Source organism: Podarcis cretensis (genome assembly GCF_951804945.1).
Source record: "Podarcis cretensis genome assembly, chromosome: 1".
Lineage (NCBI taxonomy): Eukaryota > Metazoa > Chordata > Lepidosauria > Squamata > Lacertidae > Podarcis > Podarcis cretensis.
This window is the reverse complement of record NC_137170.1, coordinates 134,249,007-134,271,099: the sequence shown is the minus strand read 5'-3', so window position 1 is coordinate 134,271,099 and position 22,093 is coordinate 134,249,007. Positions and strand designations below refer to the sequence as shown.

At 46.6% G+C, this 22,093-nt stretch overlaps 1 protein-coding gene across 3 annotated transcripts in view; it reads right to left on the bottom strand.

Annotated features, from left to right (window-relative positions):
* The window catches only part of PTH2R (parathyroid hormone 2 receptor), a 40,955-nt gene extending 25,236 nt beyond the window's left edge, over positions 1-15,719 (bottom strand). Inside the window, exons 1-7 of one of the 3 annotated variants that reach the window (XM_079979359.1) lie at positions 14,722-15,719; positions 8,463-8,568; positions 6,004-6,114; positions 5,791-5,912; positions 4,727-4,824; positions 3,614-3,800; positions 1,106-1,259 (exon numbers count right to left, since the gene is read on the bottom strand). In XM_079979359.1, coding sequence (XP_079835485.1) covers positions 1,106-1,259; positions 3,614-3,800; positions 4,727-4,824; positions 5,791-5,912; positions 6,004-6,114; positions 8,463-8,568; positions 14,722-14,787 — 844 coding nt within the window. In that variant the 5' untranslated portion in view covers positions 14,788-15,719. The remainder of the gene's footprint in view (positions 1-1,105; positions 1,260-3,613; positions 3,801-4,726; positions 4,825-5,790; positions 5,913-6,003; positions 6,115-8,462; positions 8,569-14,721) is intronic. The other 2 variants (XM_079979360.1, XM_079979361.1) reach the window with 2 other exon arrangements.
* Between the last annotated feature and the right edge of the window lie 6,374 nt (positions 15,720-22,093).

Genomic DNA, 22,093 nt, shown 5'->3' with positions numbered 1-22,093 from the left:
CTTGGGGTCACAAAGAGTCGGACACGACTAAACGACTAAACAACAACAACAAAAATCCTACTGAACTTCTGAGTAAGCATGCATACAATTGCACTGCATGTTTGTTCCACTTAAGTCCTGTTGAAATCATCGTGACTTAAGTCATAGCACCATCAGTTCTGCACGTCTTATAAATCTGCTCTGGAGGGTTGAGGGAACTCCCCCAGAACAAATTTAGGGCGTGTGCAGGGAGAGGAGAGTGTTAGAATATTCCGTTCCACCTTAAGAGGAACAGGCATGACTGTTGTGTGTCACATGCCTGTTTACACTCCAGCACAGCTTGCTGGGAACTTCCGTTTGTGTGTATAGCTTTTGCTTTTGCCCTTTTGCTTGGACACGAAGGAGAGCAGACATGTTTTTCCTTTGTCCTGATGCTGAATAAAATGCCTGTAAATACGCTTTACACAGCCTCTCTCTGCCCTTCCATTGCGAAGAGTTCTTATCTCTGCTGGCTTGCGTGCCCAGCTTCTGGTGGCTTGTGAAACTCGGGTCGCAGTTACCTGCTGATCCAAGGACCAGAGTTCGCCCGGCTGCCGGCTGGTGGGCTGGAGCCAGATGGGGGCCTGCCAATTGCCCCCGTTCCCTTGGACACATCCCAACAGAGAGGTGGGGAGTTCCAGTGCACAGCTAGAACTCCTTAGAATCATAGAATCGTAGAGATGGAAGGGACCCCGGGAGTCATCCAGTCCATCCCCCTGCGTTGCAGGAATCTCAGCTAAAGCATCCATGACAGATGGCTATCCTTGCACTAGCAAAACCGTTAAGCTGGATATCACCCATACCAATTTTACTAGGACCTACGCGGAACTTATTTTGGCTGCAATCTTTGCACGCTTACCTGGGAACAAGTTCTGCAGAACACAGTGGGGCTTCTTCTTCAGTAAGCATCCTCAGCATTGCACTGTCAGTTTGGACCTAACTCACAAAACTGAAAAATACGTAAACCACCCCCTTCTCATTTTGTGGTTTGCAAAAAGAATTTAAAATAAAAAATAGAAAAGCATGGCCCAAGAGTTAATGTTAGAATGGAAAGATACTGCTTCAATGAGAGACAAATGTACCTTACCCCAGCCTGTTAAGATGAAACCCCACAGGTACTGGTTATCCGAAAAGAAAGCCACAAATATTAAGCTGTGCAGATAGAGGCCTTCAACCAAGATCCAGTAGTAGTTGGTCGTCAAGAAGTAAATAAACATCACCACAGTAATCTTGCACCAGACCTGTCAATCAATTCAAAATAAAGCAGCATAGATGTGGTGGTTAGGGAAGCAGTTAAATGTAATAGTATACTTGCATATTTATCGTAGTCTTCCAGTTTCAGTGGCCTTATTAATTTGGCATCAAGGCCAAGGCTATGACTCATGTTAACTAACGTTGTTCAGTAAGTTTTACTGTCCTTTGTCATCCTCACACAAAGAATTGTTTCAATTTTGTATTAAATTGTGAGTCATGTGTAATGGTTGTGAAAATAACGGGAGTCTGTTATGTGCTTTAAAAACCCACACAATTATGCCAGCTACCTAAAACCAGCCTCTTCCACCCGATCGACACTTTTGCAGCCGTTGTGCTGCCCACCAGCGCCACGATCAATGTTTGTGCAGTGACACAAAAGCTGTAAATTGAAGGCGTGCTTCCTCACATACCCAGACAGACCCGTCAGGAAGCTGCAGCTCGTTAAGGGCTTCTGTTCATGCCGTATGTGTCTTTATACACACAGCATATTGGTGGTGGTGAGCAGAAAGGGCTGGGCCAATAGGCTGCTTCCTAGACACTCCCTGTGGACATTTGCTCATGTGGAAGACCTTTGAGGGACCACCCTGAATGCTCTCAATGGATCAGAACTTCTCTCTCTATTCTATCACCAATACTGCTGCTCACTCCGGTATTCAAGGAAAGAGCCATAGCTCAGAGGTAAAGCATCCACTTTAGATGCAGAAGATCTCAGATCCAATCTCCGGCATTAGGGATGGGAGAGACCCTCACCTGGAGTCCTGGAGAACCACTGCCAGTCATTGCAGACAAACATGGCACTAGGTGGGCCACTTGTCCGACTTCCTAATTCCTAGTTTGCAATTCTGTGCTCCAATCAGCTAAAGTAGACCCCTTACAGTCTAGTATCAGAATCAGCCTTTCTTGTCTCCTAGTGCCAACATAAAATAAATGATTTACCTAGCAGGGAGATACCGCAGTCACAAAGATGGCTTTCCCAGGGCGAGGCTCATCCATTGCACTACAGGTGTGCTGATCTCTGCAATTTACTCATATGCGGTAAACTCAGCTCCATAATTTGTGGTAGGCCTTTAAAACTGGGTGGTGGTTTTTGTTTGTTATTATGGTACGCGTTTTTGTGTTTTTATACAGTAGTACCTCGGGTTAAGTACTTAATTCGTTCCGGAGGTCCGTTCTTAGCCTGAAACTGTTCTTAACCTGCAGCACCACTTTAGCTAATGGGGCCTCCCGCTCCCACTGTAGCACCATTTCTGTTCTCATCCTGAAGCAAAGTTCTTTCTTTCTTTTTTTAAAGCGTATATTAATTTTCCAATAAAAACATCCGATTAACATATCAAATCAAATCCAATAAAAATAAAAAACTAAAATAAAAAAGGTCCAATTGTCTTCCAAATTGTAATAATTTTGTTTTGACTTCCCACGGTCTGAATTCCCACGGTCTGAAGCAAAGTTCTTAACCTGAGGTATTATTTCTGGGTTTGCGGATTCTGTAACCTGAAGCGACTGTAACCCGAGGTACCACTGTATTGTAAAACACAATATACACAGTGTTGCCCTGTGATCTTTGGGTGAAATTTAATTAAGGATAATAGTAGTAGTAGTAGTAAGTGGCATTGACTGGTCACACTGAAAACTATACAATTATCCCAAAGATATTTTTTCACAGTTCTGCTGAAGCTGGGAAGCAACACTGCAAATAAATTGGCTCAAATGACAGTATTCTTTACTGAACTGTATTCTTTTCAGTATTATTTACTGAATTTCTATCCCAGGATCTCGAAGGAACCCAGGATCCAAGTGTGGAATGTATTTATATATATTTATTTTTTCAGCATGTACTGGCTGACTCCTGTGGAAAGGGGTGACTTGGGCCCATTCTGAACCAGCTGAAATGCAACTTTTTCAGGAGTCCAGCACTGAGATTTGAGCAACTAGGAAGGCTCAGGGACCATCACTGAAATCAGTCGATTTGGATGCCCGGGAAATATTAATGGCTTCCTGCTACCAGCCATAAGGGGCGAGACTCAACGAAGGTGTTGCATGCATATGATGAGTTTCACTCATGTAACAGAATGAGGCCCCCCTGGGTGCCCTAAATCTGCTTTGGAGAGTTGGGGGAATCCCCAGAACAGGTTTAGAGGGTCCACAGGGGAAGGAGAGGGGAAAGGTCCCACTGGGCATGCTCCACTAAGCACTACACTGAATTTCACTCACAGTCCCTGCCTGCTGGGTCACTTTGGCGTCAGTGTTCTCAGATGCGGATTGGGCGCGAGAGAATATTGAACAGTGATTCTGTTAGGTAACGATGGATGAACTTTAGCAAGAGGAGGGGAGAAGTACTTACGTACTGGGACTTGTCCGGGGCTGGAGCCGCTATGATATTTTGCAGGTCACCCATGAGCAGCGAGTCAAGCTCTTTGACTCCTATATGAGCATGAACTACTCTGTCTTTTATAAATATGCTGGTACCTCTGAGCATGAAAGAGACAAACAGATGCAGGTGTATATAATTCCGGGTGCAGTGAAGTCTCCTGTGTGCAAGGGGGGAAAACCTAATTAAAGGGAGCATAAGAACTCAAGAAGAGCCCTGCTGGATCAGACCCAGTCCTGCACTCTTGAAAAGCTCTTGAATTTACCGCGTCAGAAAAGGAAACCTCCAGTTGTTCCAAGAGCATCACTGGCGGCAGATATCAGGTGGGCATGTTGCCTGAACAGCAGGTTACAATGGTCTACCAATTGCGCAGGTAAGCATTCTAAAACGTGACAGCGATAAGATGGTTTCAGTTGTAATACAAGCGCAGGCCCTTAAGGAGGAGTCGCTGCATGTTAAACAAAGCTCCAATGTATTATGTTCCCTTCAAATGTCATAACAAAGAGAGAGGCAAACTAAACATTGCATGCAAATGAGTGAAAAGGGGTTCAAACAGTTAAAAAAAAATGAGAAAGAACTTGGGAGGCTAACATTTTCAGAAGAGAAGTAGCTGTGTGTGGGAACTACTTAATCCTTTCCCCACCAGTTGTTTTTCTGCTCAAAATTAAGTCCTCCAGCATCTTTCCCCCACTGGGATTCTAGATGTGTATCTGCCATCATAAATATAGATGCAGCCAGCAGGGGAAAAATTAATCATTTTTCTCCATGCCCTTTCTTGGCTCAAATCTCAACCTGCTGGGGCAGCTTTTTAATGTAATACATATATAAAGTCCTGGGCTTTGTTACTCACAATTGTGTACAATGTTCAGTTTCCCCAGTGATATTGACTGGATTCAGGTGTTCAGCCCATGACAGCCACTCCATTTTATACTGCAATTAAATTTATCCACTTGCCATTGTGAGGGAAAGAATGTGAGTGGCAAGGGAGGGGTAGTCATCGTAGGAATTGCAGACATTATGTCATCTTAGGACTGGCTAAAAGGTTTAAGAGAGGATGGACAGATTCTAGAGGTGTGATTTACTCGCCTGAAGTAGCCCATGATGAAGATCGCCACAGCCAGAGAGCAGAAGGAGATGGAGTACCCAACGGTGTACATGACATAGAGGCGTTCAAAGAATTCCCTCTGGAGGAAACAGAAGATGTTCCAGGATTTATTTTCTCTTTCAGCGCACAATTGAGAAGTTCTAAGATATGTCCTTTAAGAGAATCCAGTCTGGAGCTCAACTGTTGTCATTTACAGACCAACACAATCCTATTCTGCATGGAGGTAAAGCCAGGATTGTACCTGCAACCCCACTGTGTTACCCATTCTGGGAAGGTATACTCCAATCCGTATGGCTGTTGTATGATGCTAAACAATTTCTATGCATTGCTTTGGGGTGACCAACATTTCTTCTGAGTGCCCCCTCCCTCACGGTGGTGTTGGAGATTTGCCATGTCCTGGAGAACGACTGAAAGGTGACGTTTCTCAAGTCATGGTAGTTTCTGGCACAGTTTACAATATTTAATCGTTATCAAGATGTATGCACCCTCTTCTTATAGTGCAATCTAATTGCAAGAATTAAGACTAAAATAGACTGAGCTCTTCCTACCCTCTAATTTATGGATTACAGGGACCCCTGACCGTTAGATCCAGTCACGGATGACTCTGGGGTTGCAGCGCTCATTTCGCTTTACTGGCCGAGGGAGCCGACGTTTGTCCGCAAACAGTTTTCCCGAGTCATGTGGCCAGCATGACTAAGCCACTTCTGGCGAACCAGAGCAGCGCACGGAAACGCCGTTTACCTTCCCGCTGGAGCAGTACCTATTTATCTACTTGCACTTTGATGTGCTTTCGAACTGCTAGGTTGGCAGAAGCTGGGACCGAGCAACGGGAGCTCACCCCGTCGCAGGGATTCGAACCGCCGACCTTCTGATTGGCAAGGTCTAGACTCTGTGGTTTAACCCACAGTGCCACCCACGTCCCTTAAAATTATGGATTAATTAGTAATAAAAGCCAGTTAGGTTCCCCAACACTCTCAGCACTAAAACACCCTCAAGCACCCACAGCTTTTCAACTCTGCTCCTTTGCTGGTGAAAGAGCATGTACCTTTCCTGAGCTGTTTTCTGCTTGCAGGAAGTCAAAGCATTCTGAATAATTAGACCATGTCCGGTTCAAACTTTGCACAGAGACCCACGTTCCATTTGAGCTACAGTGTCGGAAAGCCATGCCTGCAAGAGAGAAGAGGCGCTCCCATGAGAAGGTTCTCCCCAGCTAGGTTTTGTGTAAGATAAAATCCAAGGTGAAACGTGTTGCTGGTACCTTTGTGATTGAAGTCATATATATAAGGAGGGCACGGGACAGCTAATGTTTTCCCCACAGACCCCCTGGGCCAGCAGACCAGACCATCCCATTCTGGGAAGCAGTTGCCTTCTGTAGGGGGAAAGCAGAAATAAGCTGTAAATGAAGAACACGAGAAAAAGCAGGAAGGAGCACAGTGTGTGATCCTCTGGGGTTTTTTTTTTAATGCTTTCAAAATTACTTCCCTCCAAATGAGGCAAGAACAGAGCATTTTCTGTCTAAACAGAAGCTAAAAATATTCTCCAATTTGTGTCACAATCAATGTGAGCATTCAAGCAGCTCAGATTTACAAAGAAACAACTTTTCATATTGCATGCAGTTACAACAGCACATATCTTTGGGGTCATCTTATTTTGTTCTATGACAATTTAACAACTGGTCCCTGGATCCTGCAATTATCATCTGAGGCAGCAACACAAGAATGGGCCTTTTCTGTGGTGGCTCCCCACTAGTCTCTCCAGGGAGGCTTGTCTGGCACCTTCATTGCATATTTTTCAGCACCAGGCGAAAGCACTTTGGCTAATTAAACAATCTATGGCCTTTTAAACTGGGGGAGTTGTTGTTGTGTGTTTCTATGTTATGTATTTTTGTGTTTTTATATTGTAAACCTCCTTGTGATCCTTGGATGAAGGATGGTAAAGAAATTCAAATAATTAACAAACAAACAAATTAGTCAGAGTGAACACAAATTCCAAGAATGGTCTCAAATGCTTCTAGGTTGATACTGCCCCCATAAAATTGCTATTTCCCCTGGAATTAAGTAAGTTGATATACATTTTCAGTGGACTGAACCAACACCGTTGCCTCAGGATAGTGAACAGAGACCTGGAACAGATTGACTGCCGTTATGCATTTTGTTAACAAAAGCCTCAGCGAAGAGAAATATAAAACAGTTTCAAGATATAGATAAGAAAAAAAATATATTCTGCAGACTCTCTCTCTCTCTCTCTCTCTCTCTCTCTCTCTCTCTCTCTCTCTTCATGCTTCCCTCTGTTTCTTCTGCCAAATATTCCCCCCAATTGATTCTCACTCTTTCCATTTCTTCCAACTGTTAAGCTGATGCTCCTTCCTTCTATTCCTCTAGCTTCTCCTCATCAAGTCTTTGCCCAGTTGTTACACAATGAAGTTGCTGTTTCTCTTCTGTCCCTGTCTCCCAGTTCCTCCTCCTCCTCCTTCTGTTATCATTATTTCTTGCACTCTAATGGTAGTTGAAGCTATAATGGTATTTTCCCAACCAACCTTAAATCTGCTTTAGAGTTTCTTCCTTTTAGGGAGGGGAAAAGCTCTTAAAGCTTGTTTTGGCTAACTATCGTCTTCCATTTCCTTTATTTTAATTTGAAAATGTAGTTTTATCTTGGTGTTTGGAATTTATTATTATTTCACAGTGCAGTCCTGTGTGTGTCTACACAGAACTACACTCTGATTGGGGTTCACTCCCAGTTTGCATAGGAATGTAGTCTTACTCTCATGTCCTATTTATGTATGCGATGACAGCGGCAAGAATGTTATATGCCCAGGGATGGAAGGAGAAAGAACCACATCGAAAGAAGAATGGATACTGAAACTGATGAACTATGCCGAAATGGCAAAATTGACTGGGAAGATTAGACACCAAGAGGACAATAAATTTAGAAATGAATGGATTAACTTTAGAGAATATATGAAGGAGCATTGTAAACATTTAAAAACGTTTGCAGGATTGGATTAGCACTTGTAATGTAATATGATAAAGGGTATTGAAAAAGGAGATTTAATAGATTGGATAAAAGTATTTACGGTAGGCACAGAAAAGAGAAGAGACAATTATTGGAAACCGGGGAGAGGAGTGGGGGGAAGTCCGGGGGTCGGAAGAAACCCTAAAAAGATATTGAATTTGTTATGGATTAATGCAAATACAGTGGTACCTCGGGTTACAGATGCTTCAGGTTACAGACTCTGCTAACCCAGAAATAGTGCTTCAGGTTAAGAATTTTGCTTCAGGATAAGAACAGAAATCGGGCTCTAGCGGTGCGGCGGCAGCAGGAGGCCCCATTAGCTAAAGTGGTGCTTCAGGTTAAGAACAGTTTCAGGTTAAGAACAGACCTCCGGAACGAATTAAGTACTTAACCCGAGGTACCACTGTAATACTGTATGCTAAAATTTTCTAAAATAATATAAAAATAAAAATAAAATAAAAAGGAATGTCATCTTACTCTCTTTTGATCTTCATTAGACTGAAGGTGATTTGGGGGGAAGCACCTCAAACTGCAGTTTTTGTCAAGAAACGATAGGCATGTTGTGGCTAACATGGTGTGTATGAGGCTTTGGAAACTAGCAGTGGGAGTACATTGGATGCAGAGTACGCAAGAATGTGAACAAGACCTTAGAAATGCTGTCTGGAACGGGACGGGAAAAGAAAACAAGTTATTTAGAAACGCCACCTCCTTCTTCCTGTAGCAGAGACGTGATATTTAGTTCGCATTGATGTTTGGCCTCCAGGAGACGATAAATCTGGTCCTCCATTGTAACGGTGTCATCGAAATCATCCTGTCAAACACAAACCCAGGCAGAAATAAGGTTGGTGAAGAAGGATCTTCTTTTAGGAGAGAAAAGAAGGTAAACAACCAAAGCTTTCATATTTCATCGTGGCTGAACTTTCATTCTGAAGTATTTGACACATTTTAAAGTACAGTGGTGCCCCGCAAGACGAATGTCTCGCAAGACGGAAAACTCGCTAGACGAAAGAGTTTTCCGTTTTGGAGGCGCTTCGCAAAACGAATTTCCCTATGGGCTTGCTTCGCAAGATGAAAATGTCTTGCGAGTTCCTGCAGGTTTCTTTTCCTCCCCCCCCCCTTTTTCTAAGCCGCTAAGCCGCTTATCCGCTTATCCGATAAGCCGCTAAAAGCCGCTAAACCACTAATAGCGCTAATCCGCTAAGCCGTCAATGGGCTTGCTTCGCAAAACGAAAAAACCGCTAGACGAAGAGACTCGCGGAATGGATTCTTTTCGTCTTGCGAGGCACCACTGTAATAAATACCCAGAGCTTTGGCCATGGTTAAGACACCAGGACTTTACATAACCTGATCTGCCTTTGATTGTGTCACCTCAGGTTTCCTAGTAACAGTTCCCAAATTTATGAAGAGGCAGACATTTCAGCTTGTTCCAGCAGAGCCAGTTACTTAAGAATCTGCTTCATGTGCTTTCTGTTCTGCAACATCAAAGCAGTGCCAGATCTACACATTTTGCTACAGTGGGCAAAGGCCTGCAGTGACAACTCCCTCTCTTACAGGTCTGTGTGCCCCTACACTGTCCCCCTAATCTGCCACTTGGGACACAGCTGGGCAGCCCAGAACCTCCATACACATTGCCCAGATTTGTGCCCCAGGGAGGTCACTTTGATTTGACTTCCTGCCACCCATGCCCGCTCACCGTGGGCCTGAGCTGCTCTGCCGCCTTCGCCAGGGAGGGGTGGGGATCCTCATGGAAGCCAGCGCCTGCATGGGGGCACCTGGTTGTGCCCCTCAGAATTTGGTATCCAGGGCCATGACCCCCCCAGCCCCCTGCTAAGCTACTGCTCAACAAATGTTACTATTGCTAAATGGGAAGAAGCGGAAGGATTCTTATTGAAAAAAAGACTTATTGTTTTGGATAATGAACAGAGATGCCTGCCTGACCCTCCACTTACTGCAATAAATGAGGACAGCACGGTGGATCTGAGCTTTCTGAAGCAGTGGGGAGAAGACCCTTCACTTTGAAGAAACCTGGTAGTGGTAGATTATTATTGCAGTTTATTTTGAGCTAATCCTAGTAGAAGAAGAAGAGTTTGGATTTGATATCCCACTTTATCACTACCCGAAGGAGTCTCAAAGCGGCTAACATTCTCTGAGAGACTTCAGAGAAGTGTGACTGGCCCAAGGTCACCCAGCAGCTGCAGGTGGAGGAGCGGGGAAGCGAACCCAGTTCACCAGATTACGAGTCCACCGCTCTTAACCACTACACCACACTGGCTCTCTAGTACACTAGTAGGAGATGGAAGACACTTTTGAATGTAAAAAGGGCATTCCCACCAGCCTTTCATTTTGGTATGGACAGCTTAGCCTTTGGAGACTTTCACAGGCAATATACCATTATCAATCTCATTATGGAAAGGGCAGTTTTCTTCTGACAGCAAGCAGAAAACACAACACCTTCCTCCCAAACTGCCCGTGAGATCATGTTTTCACATCATCCCCCCCCCCCCCGGCTTTCTATTCTAGATTTAGGCTTCATCCTCATTGGGGATGGATGAGTCAGCCGACTGCCAGATTGTAATTATTCAAAGGTTTGGGCAACTGTTTCCCTTCCTGAATTTACAGGTCATGGTTGGATTGCCCACAAACTCTGCAGGGGCCCTCTTAATATAAACAATGCTTCTAAAATATTTGTTGGAGAAAGTCTCTTAATGGAGTCAGGCTTCCTGGTTTCTTAAGTCCCAGGGAAAACGAACTGCTTGACCTCCTGCTTGCCAGCCTGGAGCTGCTAGTTGGAAAGCACAATTAGCAGTGCAGATCTGCCCAAGCCAACAGAGCTGTCCTCTGACTCCAACACTGGCAAAAATCAATACTGTATTAAGCAAAGGCTGCCAAGGCATATGTTAAATACTTGCAGACAGCAAGATAAGGCAGAGGAGGAAAAACGGCCCAGAACAGACTCATGTTCCTATGAAATTCTCTTGATTTATAGCACCTGTCACAAAGCAATTTAAATAATGCCAGAGAGATAGAGAGATATTTACATGCACAGGGGTTGTGAGTTCAAGCCACAGTCACTGCAGGGCCTCTGCTAATAAAATATCAAGGGGTGGGGAGCTGACTGGAGTGTTTGGGTGTTGTTAGCTGCATACAAAAAATGTAGCCTTTGTCCAATGTGAATTACCGTATTTTTTGCTCTATAAGACTCACTTTTTCCCTCCTAAAAAGTAAGGGGAAATGTGTGTGCGTCTTATGGAGTGAATGCAGGCTGCGCAGCTATCCCAGAAGCCAGAACAGCAAGAGGGATTGCTGCTTTCACTGCGCAGCGATCCCTCTTGCTGTTCAGGCTTCTGGGATTCAGAATATTTTTCTTCTTGTTTTCCTCCTCCAAAAACTGGGTGCGTCTTGTGGTCTGGTGCGTCTTATAGAGCGAAAAATACAGTGATCTAAAATAACTACCTTGGTTTCACACTCCATCACTAACCTAGATTAGAACTCTCTATTCCCCTCAAGCATCAACTCACTAATGGGGAAGAAGCACCCATTTACAGTGGTACCTCGGGTTAAATACGCTTCAGGTTACAGACTCCGCCAACCCAGAAATATTACCTTGGGTTAAGAACATTGCTTCAGAATGAGAAAGAGAAATCGCGCAGCAGCGGTGCAGCTGCAGCGGGAGGCCCCATTAGCTAAAGTGGTGCTTCAGGTTAAGAACAGTTTCAGGTTAAGAACGGACCTCCAGAACGGATGAAGTATGTAAACAGAGGTACCACTGTATCAGCTAAGTGATCCTGAGTAAGCACAATAAGAGTAAAACACCTTTTACTTCTGGAATGTGCAACCGGTGAGTTTTACTGTATTCATGCAACTTGGAAGAAGATAACCAACAGGAAGACTACTGAGTGGCCTCTCATGATGATAAATCAGTGGCGCCTCCCAGCTTGTGTGGTACAGTTAAGCTAACTCAGCCACCCAGTTCCCTTAAAGAGAGGCACCACCACCCCTCACCTGGGCGACCAAGAGCCCCTCTTTGTCTGGACCCCTCATGTATCACTCTGGCCTGCTTCTAATGGGATCAGCATACTAGGAGGTGGAGGAGGGAGGACTGCAGTATGCTGGACCCCCCCCCCAATGGGTTTGAGCTAGATGACCCTCGTGGTCCCTTCCGACTCTACAATTCTGTGGTTCTACGAGGTGTGGTGGGGACTCCATTTAGACTCCTTTCTTTAGGCATTTAGACTCTAGATATATACTGCTTCAAATGGATGTTTCTAAGGGCTCATCCAAACTTCCTGGACCCTCGCCAGTAGCAAAACACACAAGGCACCTGGCTAATTTCTAACACTGCAGATCAGTGGCCTGCGGTGCACCTTGGGGCCTCAAATTTTAGCAGCGCCCTGTGTGAAGCCAAAATTTTGTGCCCCTCCCTGCCTCTTGCCTCTCCTGGTATGTCCCACAGAGGAACTTACGGTCTTCAAATAAAAACATCCTGAAGGTCCCAGGCCACAGAGAGGTTAGGCTGGCCTCAACTAGAGCCAGGGCTTTTTCGGCTGTGGCTCCAATCTGGTGGAACGCCCTGTCACAAGAAACTAGGGCCCTGCAGGATTTGACATCTTTCCGCAGGGCCTGCAAGACAGAGCTGTTCCACCAGGCCTTTGGTCAGGGCGCAGCCTGACTCCCTCCTTTGGCAATCTTTACAGAACTTAAGCTTATGGTTGCCATCAATTTGATTTTAATTAATTTTTATAATGAAATGTTTTTAGAATGTTGCACTATTTTATTGTTGTTAGCTGCCCTGAGCCCAGCTTTGGCTGGGGAGGGTGGGATATAAATAAAATTTATTATTATCATATTATATTATTCCATTCTACATAATAGTTGCGGCATCCCAGAGGCTTCACACCCAGTGCGACCTAACCGGTCACACTCCCCTAAAGCGGCCTCTGCTGTGGCCTTCCTGACATTGTTCCCACCGGTCCCAGCCAGCAGCATCAATAGCTAAGGGTGACAGAAATTCAAGTCAAGCAACATCTGGAGGGACACAAGTTCCCCATGGCTGCATTAAATGCCACTCTGGGTCTCTCTCCCCCCTCGGCAAATTTCAGTAAGGCTCCTATGGGGGGGGGGTAGCAATTCATGCTGGTAACTGGGCAGGACCCCTAAGTGTCAAATGGGGCATGAGATTTATCCTTCACACACTTGGAACAGCCCTTGGATGGGGCAGGGGAGACTTTCACTGGCAACCATGAATATTCCTGCGTTTGTAGGTTACAAGCTGTTTTCTTAACACGCTTATTAAAAGATGCCTGCCCCACATTCACTTTTTCAGGTATCATAATTTCGAGCAGTGCCTTCAAAACACATCAAAATTTGTTTCATGTGAGTAGTCCACAACATCCAGGCTCCTACGGGAGTCTGAGATGGAGACATCCTGCCTTCAATCTGGCCTCAAAGCCAACAATCCAATTCAGTGCCAGACAAGCTATAGGTGGGACAGAAAGGGCCAAATTCTAATCCAGCCTCAGTACAGTATAGAGCTGCTTACATGAACAGCAGCCAAGAATATCTTAAATCTTGCATGGTTCTTTAAATGCTTTTTAAAGGAAAAGAAAATCTCACCTTGAGTGCACATGCAATCCTCTAGAAAAGACTGATTTACTCTTAATGGTTTAAAAAAAAACAGATGGCAAAGTATAGCTCAGAATACCAGCCAGCATTCCAGCAAAACAGCAAGTCAAGCTCCCTTTCCGACAGAACCCGGAGCTGAATCACTCTTGGCTCAGAAGACGAGGAGGAGAACTGACAGTAGCAACCGAGAAAAAGGTAAAGGTAAAGGTACCCCTGCCCGTACGGGCCAGTCTTGACAGACTCTGGGGTTGTGCGCCCATCTCACTTAAGAGGCCAGGGGCCAGCGCTGTCCGGAGACACTTCCGGGTCACGTGGCCAGCGTGACATCGCTGCTCTGGCGAGCCAGAGCCGCACACGGAAACGCCGTTTACCTTCCCGCTGGTAAGCGGTCCCTATTTATCTACTTGCACCCGGAGGTGCTTTCGAACTGCTAGGTTGGCAGGCGCTGGGACCGAGCAGCGGGAGCGCACCCCGCTGCAGGGATTCGAACCGCCGACCTTTCGATCGGCAAGCCCTAGGCACTGAGGCTTTAACCCACAGCGCCACCTGCGTCCCATAGCAACCGAGAACATCTGGCCAAAACGGGACAAGCCACCAATGCAACAGAAATGAGGATTCCCAGGGAATCTCGCTCAGACTAGCAGAATCCTATTTACCAACAGCATCAGTTTACAAATTTTGCTGCCTGAAAGGGGTTTTTCGGTTCCCCATTCCTTGGCTGAAAATCCGTGTAATGAAAACTAACATAGCTGTGAGCGCCTCCTGGAGGCGTTTCAAATAACCCACAAACTTTCAACCAGAATACGGATTTGGAAGGATTCCGAGACCGATTTAAGGATTCAACCACACAGCAAAACATCAAGAGATGTATTTTCTATGAAACTAATGCTAGGGGTCTAAGCAAGTTCCTATCGCGTTTTCTTATAGCCCCATCCTTGGACGGGATCGAATCCTGCGCTGTTCCAATGCAAAGGTTGGCTTTGCGCGTGGCTCAACTTGAGGATTCGCTTGCAGTGAATGCCCGACCCCGCTGGAAGTTGCAAACGCTCAATTCGGCAAAGCTCGCTCGGATCTGGAAGGTGGAACTACCCAAACCGTCGGTTCCCTCTCTTCCCACCCGCAGCCGGGCAAGACTGAGCAAGTAATGGGGGAAAGTGCGCAAAGTTGGGAAACCCAGACCTTTGGCTAATGAAGCTTTTAAGCGGTGTGTCGGGTGCGGGGGGTTGTTTTTGTTTGGTGCGTCTTTTTGTGCTTTTATATTGTGAACCGCCCTGTGATCCTCGAGTGGCGGGAGGTGTGGGAAGTTAATAAATAGTAATAGTAGTAATAATGATAATATTACCTGTGCCGGTGCAGCCATAGCCAGAAAGCAGCCGCTCACGGCCAGGAGTCCCCAGGAGCCTGGCATCCTGCGCGCCACCGGAGAGCAAAGTTGGAGACGCTTCCGGGCTCCGAGCAAAAGTCACGTCGAATAAAAGGAAAGCGCCGAGGAAACCCGACGGCTAAGATGGGGAACCCCGGAGGCAAGTTGCTAGTCCCTCCCAAGGCCGATCCCACGAGCAGGTCTGGGCTTCTTCTGCAGGGAAGAATCGGCGCAGCAAAGAAACGAGACCCTCCGGCTGCGGCTGCGGCGGCTTCGGGTCCTTCCAGTCTTTCTCCTCCGGTCGAAAGAAAATGCTGCTGCTGCTGCCCAAAGCCTAGCCAAGGGAGACGCACAGGTGCGTTCAAGATGCTGCCCACAGAGGCGCGCAAGTGCGCTGAGCGCCAGCAACGCGCGTCCGGCAAGCAGGAGGCGGCTGCGTATGCGTACGTTGCCTCTCCGGCTTTCCCCTTTCCTAGACGGGAGGCGAGAAATCCGGGTTGAGGATTCCCCCGCGGCGGGTTTTCCTCTGCTAGCAATTAGCCAGCCTCCCGGGATAAGAAAGGCGACCCTGTCCGGGATCGGAAAAGCCCTGGCCGAGGAGTGCCGAGTAGACGTAGAAGTCAAGGGATACGACCTAAGAGGATGGCAGGGATAAAATGGGCAGCGCGCACCATGGAGAGGCGCGTAAAGACGCAGGCTCCCCCGCAAGGAGCCCGCTGGATATCACATGGGCAAGGCTGCCTCTTCACCATCCCTTTGGGGGGTACTATGGGGTCGTGGGTCTCTGCGAAGGCGGGCAAAGCTGGAGTGGAGGGTGGGCGGCACAGGAGTCCTAGAAAAAGGAGCACAGGAGCAAAACAAGTGCAAAATGACTGCGCACTGGGGCAGGGGAAAACCCAAGCTTCCTTCTCTCTCTCTCTCTCTCTCTCTCTCTCTCTCTGTGTGTGTGTGTGTGTGAGAGAGAGAGAGAGAGAGAGAGAGAGAGAGAGAGAGATTTTGTTTTATGGCAGTGCCGGATTTACCTATAAGCTAAACAAGCTGTAGCTTAGGGCCCCACTCTCCTGGGGGGCCCCCCAAAAAAAATAAAGGGGGAAAAACTGGATGTACATTTCCAAAATATAAGATAAAATAAATATTACTTTGATAAAATACATATTTTGTTATGTGCAAATGGCTTTATCAGGTCCATAAATTACCATATAGCATATATTCAACACAAAAAAAACAGCGACAATTTGTTGTTGACAAAGGACAGCTGGACATATGAAGGTCCCATTACCTTCAGTTGCTTAGGGCCTCATCAAACCTAAATCTGGCCCTGGTTATGGGGTCAGAAGTGGTTAACTGACCAGGAAAGAGATCTTGGAGTCTTCCTAGATGGCTCAGTTTAAACATGTGGCACCTGTGAAAAGGGTAAATTACATATTAATGTAATTTACAGCCAACTTGCTTCTCCAGCATACATCCTGATGGGCTTGTACAGAGCTTACGTGGTGGTTAGCCTAGGCCCAGTCCTTGCTTAACTGGTTCATATGACACTGAGCATTCAGCCGGATTTGGTTGTGAGGTGTTTACACTTCTTCCTGCTACCCATCACATGCTTTTCAATGCATTTCTTCATTACCTTCCAAACCACAAAAAGTCCAGGAATTTTATTTTTTTATGTTGGGCTTTCAGCACTAGGTCGATAGAACGCTTTGATCCACTTCAAAAGTGCAAACCTTCCCGTATACGCTTGAATCCCTCTTGCAAAATAGTTTACAATCTGGAGTCACCCTAGGAACGGTATTGCCGCACCTCCAGAAGGTATGGTAGAGTTTTAACAGGTGCATAGAATGGCAACTAAAATGGAACAAGTCCCTTATGGGAAAATTTAAAAGGGTTTAGAACTTCTTAGTTTGGTGGCATACAAAAGATGAACAAGTTAAATCTGTAATGCAACACTGGGTGAGTGAGATCTGTGGCATAATATTCAATTTTCAGATTGGGAAAAGTTATGGAAAACTGACTTAAAATTCATGGCTTGTTATACACTGAAAGAAAATTATATGGAAATGATGTACCAGTGGTATTTGACCCCTAGCAAAAAGGGACGCGGGTGGCGCTGTGGTCTAAACCACTGAGCCTTGGGCTTGCCGATCAAAAGGTTAGCAGTTTGAATCCCCGCAATGGGGTGAACTCCCGTTGCTCAGTCCCAGGTCCTACCAACTTAGCAGTTCAAAAGCATGCCAAAAAGTGCAAGTAGATTAATAGGTACCGCTCCGGCAGGAAGGTAAACAGCGTTTCCGTGCACTGCTCTGGTGTCGGTGTTCTGTTGCACCAGAAGCGGCTTTGTCATGCTGGCCACATGACCCGGAAAAACTGTCTGTGGAGTGGACAAACGCCAGCTCTCTCGGCCTGTAAAGCGAGATGAGCGCTGCAACCCCAGAGTCATTCGCGATTGGACTTAACTGTAAGGGGTCCCTTTACCTTTACCTTTTAAGCTACCAAAAATGTATAAGGGAAGTACAAATACTTGCTGGAAATATAAAGAGAAAGGAGGTGCCCGGGAGGACTCCCCTGAGTGAGTGCCTGAGGGCCCTGCTCCTTCCTGCCACTTACCACCTGGCCCAGGGCGGGGCCTGACAGGCCTCACTAGGAGAGTTGCTGTTACTGCCGGAGGGGCACAGAGTGTTTTTTAAATGTTTTTTAAAAATTCTTTTGGATTTTTTGTATGTGGGGGGTGGGGGTGGGATGTATGTTTGGTTGGGCTTGGGGAATTTTTTTGATTTTGATGTTTTTGTAATTTTTACAGTTTTTTGTTTGTATTGTTTTATTGGTTTTGTTTGTTTGTTTGTTTAAGGTGTTATTTTGTTCTTAAGGGGAGGGGTCAGGGCTGCCGGGGAGTGGGCCCCAGCCCACAAAATGGCTGGGGCATGTTCCACAGGGGGGGATGCACTGGGACAACCGATCTCAGTTATCACGGGTAGGAGGAGGAGTTACGCTAAGACTAGACCATGTCATTACAGAGGAGGCAGGTTTAGTTGTTGTCTGAGGACTATCCCTGCCTCCGGGTCTGGTCCTGACCAGATGGGTACTAGAATCAGCAAGGGATACCCACATGACCTGAAGGTGCTGCTGTGCAATGCCAGGTCAATGATTCATAAGACCACTTGATCATGGATGGAGGACTTGACCTGGCATGTGTAACAGAGACTTGGTTGGATGAAGCAGATGGGCCTGTCCTTGCCACTGCTTGTCCACCAGGTTTCTCTTACACACAGCAACCCAGGTCATGTGGGCGGGGAGGGGGGTTGCAGTGATTTTTAGGAAGTCATTAGTTTGCACCAGGCGTCCTATTGGAAAGACCCAGTTTTCCGAGTGCATGTTCTGGAAGTTGGGCAATAGGGGCAATACAGGATTCCTTTTGGTGTACTGACCTCCCTGCTGCACCAAGGATTCCCTGCCCGAGCTGCTTCAGGTCATGGCAGATGTTCTCCTGGAGACACCTAGCTTGGTCGTCCTAGGGGATTTTAACATCCATGCCGACACGACCTTACAAGGGGCCGCTCAGGACTTCGTGGAAAGCATGGCCTCCATGGGGCTGTCCCTGAATAAGTCTGGCCCAACCCATAGCCGCGGACATGCCTTGGACCTGGTGTTTACCTCTATGGATGTTAGTGATCTGACACTAAGTAAAAGCGAAACGAAAGAAGTGCCATGGTCAGATCACTTCCTGGTGCAACTGGACTTCTCCGCGACCCATCCCCTCTGCAGGGAGGTGGGACCAATTCGGATGGTCCGCCCCCGCCACTTAATGGATCCAAATGGTTTCCAGAGAGTGGTAGGGGATGCTTTATCCCATGTTGATGGCCTTTCAGCTGATTCCCTGGTGGCTCGCTGGAATGTGGAGTTAACCAGGGCTATTGCCTGTTTGGCTCCAAAGCGCCCTCTCCGATTGCATGGAGCCCGGACAGCCCCGTGGTTTTCCACAGATCTGAGGGCAATGAAACAATCGTTGAGACGGCTAGAGCACCGGTGGCGGATAACTCATTCTGAATCTGACCGGACACAGGTTAGAGCTCAACGTCGAGCCTACCAAGTGGTGATAGCGACGGCGAAGAAGAATTTCTTCACCGCCTCTATTGCATCTGCAGAAAACAGCAGCAGGAGACTTTTTCAGGTGGTTCACAATTTAGCGGAATCACCTGCAACATCGGGGCCCAGTACGGGCCACATGTTCTCCTGCAATGATTTTGCAAAGTTTTTTGCAGATAAAATCGCTCAGATTCGGGAAGAAGTAGACTCCACCATGGCAGCAGGGCCAGGGCGGGAGAGTGCTAGAGTCCTGTCTAGTCAAATTGCGTGGGATCAATTCCAACCTGTTACCTCCGAGGATGTGGACAGGCTGCTTGGACGAGTGAAACCAACCACCTGTCTCCTGGATCCTTGCCCATCCTGGCTTATAAAAGCTAGCCGGGAAGGACTGGGCAATGGGCTTCGTGGGGTGGTGAATGCTTCCCTCCGTGAGGGAGCCTTCCCAGACCCGCTGAAAGAGGTGGTTATTAAACCGCTTCTTAAAAAACCATCTTTAGATGCAGCCACGATGGCCAACTATCGCCCAGTCTCAAATCTTCCATTCTCGGGCAAGGTGATTGAGCGAGTGGTTGCCGAACAACTCCAGGCACGCCTGGAAGAAGCGGACCATTTGAATCCCTTCCAGTCGGGATTCAGGCCTCATCATGGGACTGAAACTGCCTTGGTCGCACTGGTTGATGATCTCCGGCGGGCTAGGGACAAAGGTGAGAGCTGTTTCCTAGTTCTGCTGGATCTCTCAGCAGTGTTTGATACCATCGACCATTATATCCTTCTGGACCGTCTTGAGGGGCTGGGAGCTGGGGCCGTGTTCAGAAAGTGGTGGTGGGGGATGAGTGTTCAGACCCCTGGGCTCTCACTTGTGGGGTGCCTCAGGGTTCTGTCCTCTCCCCCATGCTTTTCAACATTTACATGCAGCCGCTGGGAGAGATCATCAGGAGGTTTGGGCTGGGTGTTCATCAGTATGCGGATGATACCCAGCTCTACCTCTCTTTTAAATCAGAACCAGTGAAGGCGGTGAAGGTCCTCTGTGAGTGTCTGGAGGCGGTTGGAGGATGGATGGCGGCTAACAGATTGAGGTTGAATCCTGACAAGACAGAAGTGCTGTTTTTGGGGGACAGGAGGCGGGCAGGTGTGGAGGATTCCCTGGTCCTGAATGGGGTAACTGTGCCCCTGAAGGACTCACAGCTGTCCATGGAGGCACAGGTCAAATCTGTGTCCAGCGCAGCTGTTTACCAGCTCCATCTGGTACGTAGGCTGAGACCCTATCTGCCTGCAGACTGTCTCGCCAGAGTGGTGCATGCTCTGGTTATCTCCCACTTGGACTACTGCAGTGCACTCTACGTGGGGCTACCTTTGAAGGTGACTCGGAAACTACAACTAATCCAGAATGCGGCAGCTAGACTGGTGACTGGGGGCGGCCGCCGAGACCATATAACACCGGTCTTGAAAGACCTACATTGGCTCCCAGTACGTTTCCGAGCACAATTCAAAGTGTTGGTGCTGACCTTTAAAGCCCTAAACGGCTTCGGTCCAGTATACCTGAAGGAGCGTATCCACCCCCGTTCTGCCCGGATGCTGAGGTCCAGTGCCGAGGGCCTTCTGGCGGTTCCCTCATTGCGAGAAGCAAAGCTACAGGGAACCAGGCAGAGGGCCTTCTCGGTAGTGGCGCCCGCCCTGTGGAACGCCCTTCCAGCAGATGTCAAAGCGATAAACAACTACCTGATATTCAGAAGACATCTTAAGGCAGCCCTGTTCAGGGAAGTTTTTAACGTGTGATATTTTAGTGTATTTTTGGTTCCTATGGAAGCTGCCCAGAGTGGCTGGGGAGGCCCAGCCAGATGGGCGGGGTATAAATAATTTATTATTATTATTATTATTATTATTATTATTATTATATCATATTGGTGGTCATGTAAGGTAATAAAAGCATTCTGGGAAATGATATATAGTGAACTGACAATAATGTTTAAAATAACTTTTGTTAAAAACAACACCAGAAGGTTTATTATTAGGAATTACAGGTACCAATATACCAAAGGAACAAAAAAGACTTATGTACGTGACAACAGCCGCATGGATGTTACTAGCCCAAAGATGGAAAGAAGACAAAGTCCCTGTCAGAGAGGAATGGCAAATTAAGCTGTTGGGAGTCCGCCAAAATGGCAAAACTCAGGAAACCAAGACAACAAAAACTTTAAGAATGGGAAAAATTTAAAATTGACCTACGAGACCACTGCAAGCACATAAAAGCATTAGCAGGATTTTAATAACACTTGTAATGTAACCAACACTGTGGTTAATATGAAGAGATACAATACATGGATTCTTCAAGAAGGACACTGACAAACTGGAACGTGTCCAGAGGAGGGCAACCAAAATGGTCAAAGGCCTGGAAACGATGCCTTATGAGGAACGGCTAAGGGAGCTGGGCATGTTTAGCCTGGAGAAGAGGAGGTTAAGGGGTGATATGATAGCCATGTTCAAATATATAAAAGGATGTCACATAGAGGAGGGAGAAAGGTTGTTTTCTGCTGCTCCAGAGAAGCGGACACGGAACAATGGCTCCAAACTACAAGAAAGAAGATTCCACCTAAACATTAGGAAGAACTTCCTGACAGTAAGAGCTGTTCGACAGTGGAATTTGCTGCCAAGGAGTGTGGTGGAGTCTCCTTCTTTGGAGGTCTTTAAGCAGAGGCTTGACAACCATATGTCAGGAGTGCTCTGATGGTGTTTCCTGCTTGGCAGGGGGTTGGACTCGATGGCCCTTGTGGTCTCTTCCAACTCTAGGATTCTATGATTGTGAAATAATATGCAGATGAAGATGTTGACAATTGGACTCATGGAGGGAAGGACCAGGAAGTTGGGAGATTCAGAGAAATCTCAATATAAGGTTATATATTTGGTATTGTTATACCTTTTTGTTTGTAAAAAAATTTTTTTCCAAAAAAAGAGAGAACTTCTTAGTTTGGGGAAAAAGCAGGGAAGGGCATCATAAAGTCTTAAATTATGTATGGTCTGGAAAAAGGAGAGCTGATAAGTTTTTCTCCCTCACTCATAATATCCCCTGGAGTCATCCAATAAAGATGAATTTTTGGGAGATCCAGGACAGGAAGTGCAGTACACCTCCACACAACACAGTTAAGATGAAATTTGTGACCACAAAAATGTAGCGATGGCTGCCATATTACTTCAAAAGGAGATTAGACAAATCCATGGAGTCTCAATGGCTTCTAGGCATGATGGTTATCACAGAGGGAGACCATGGGCCTCTGAA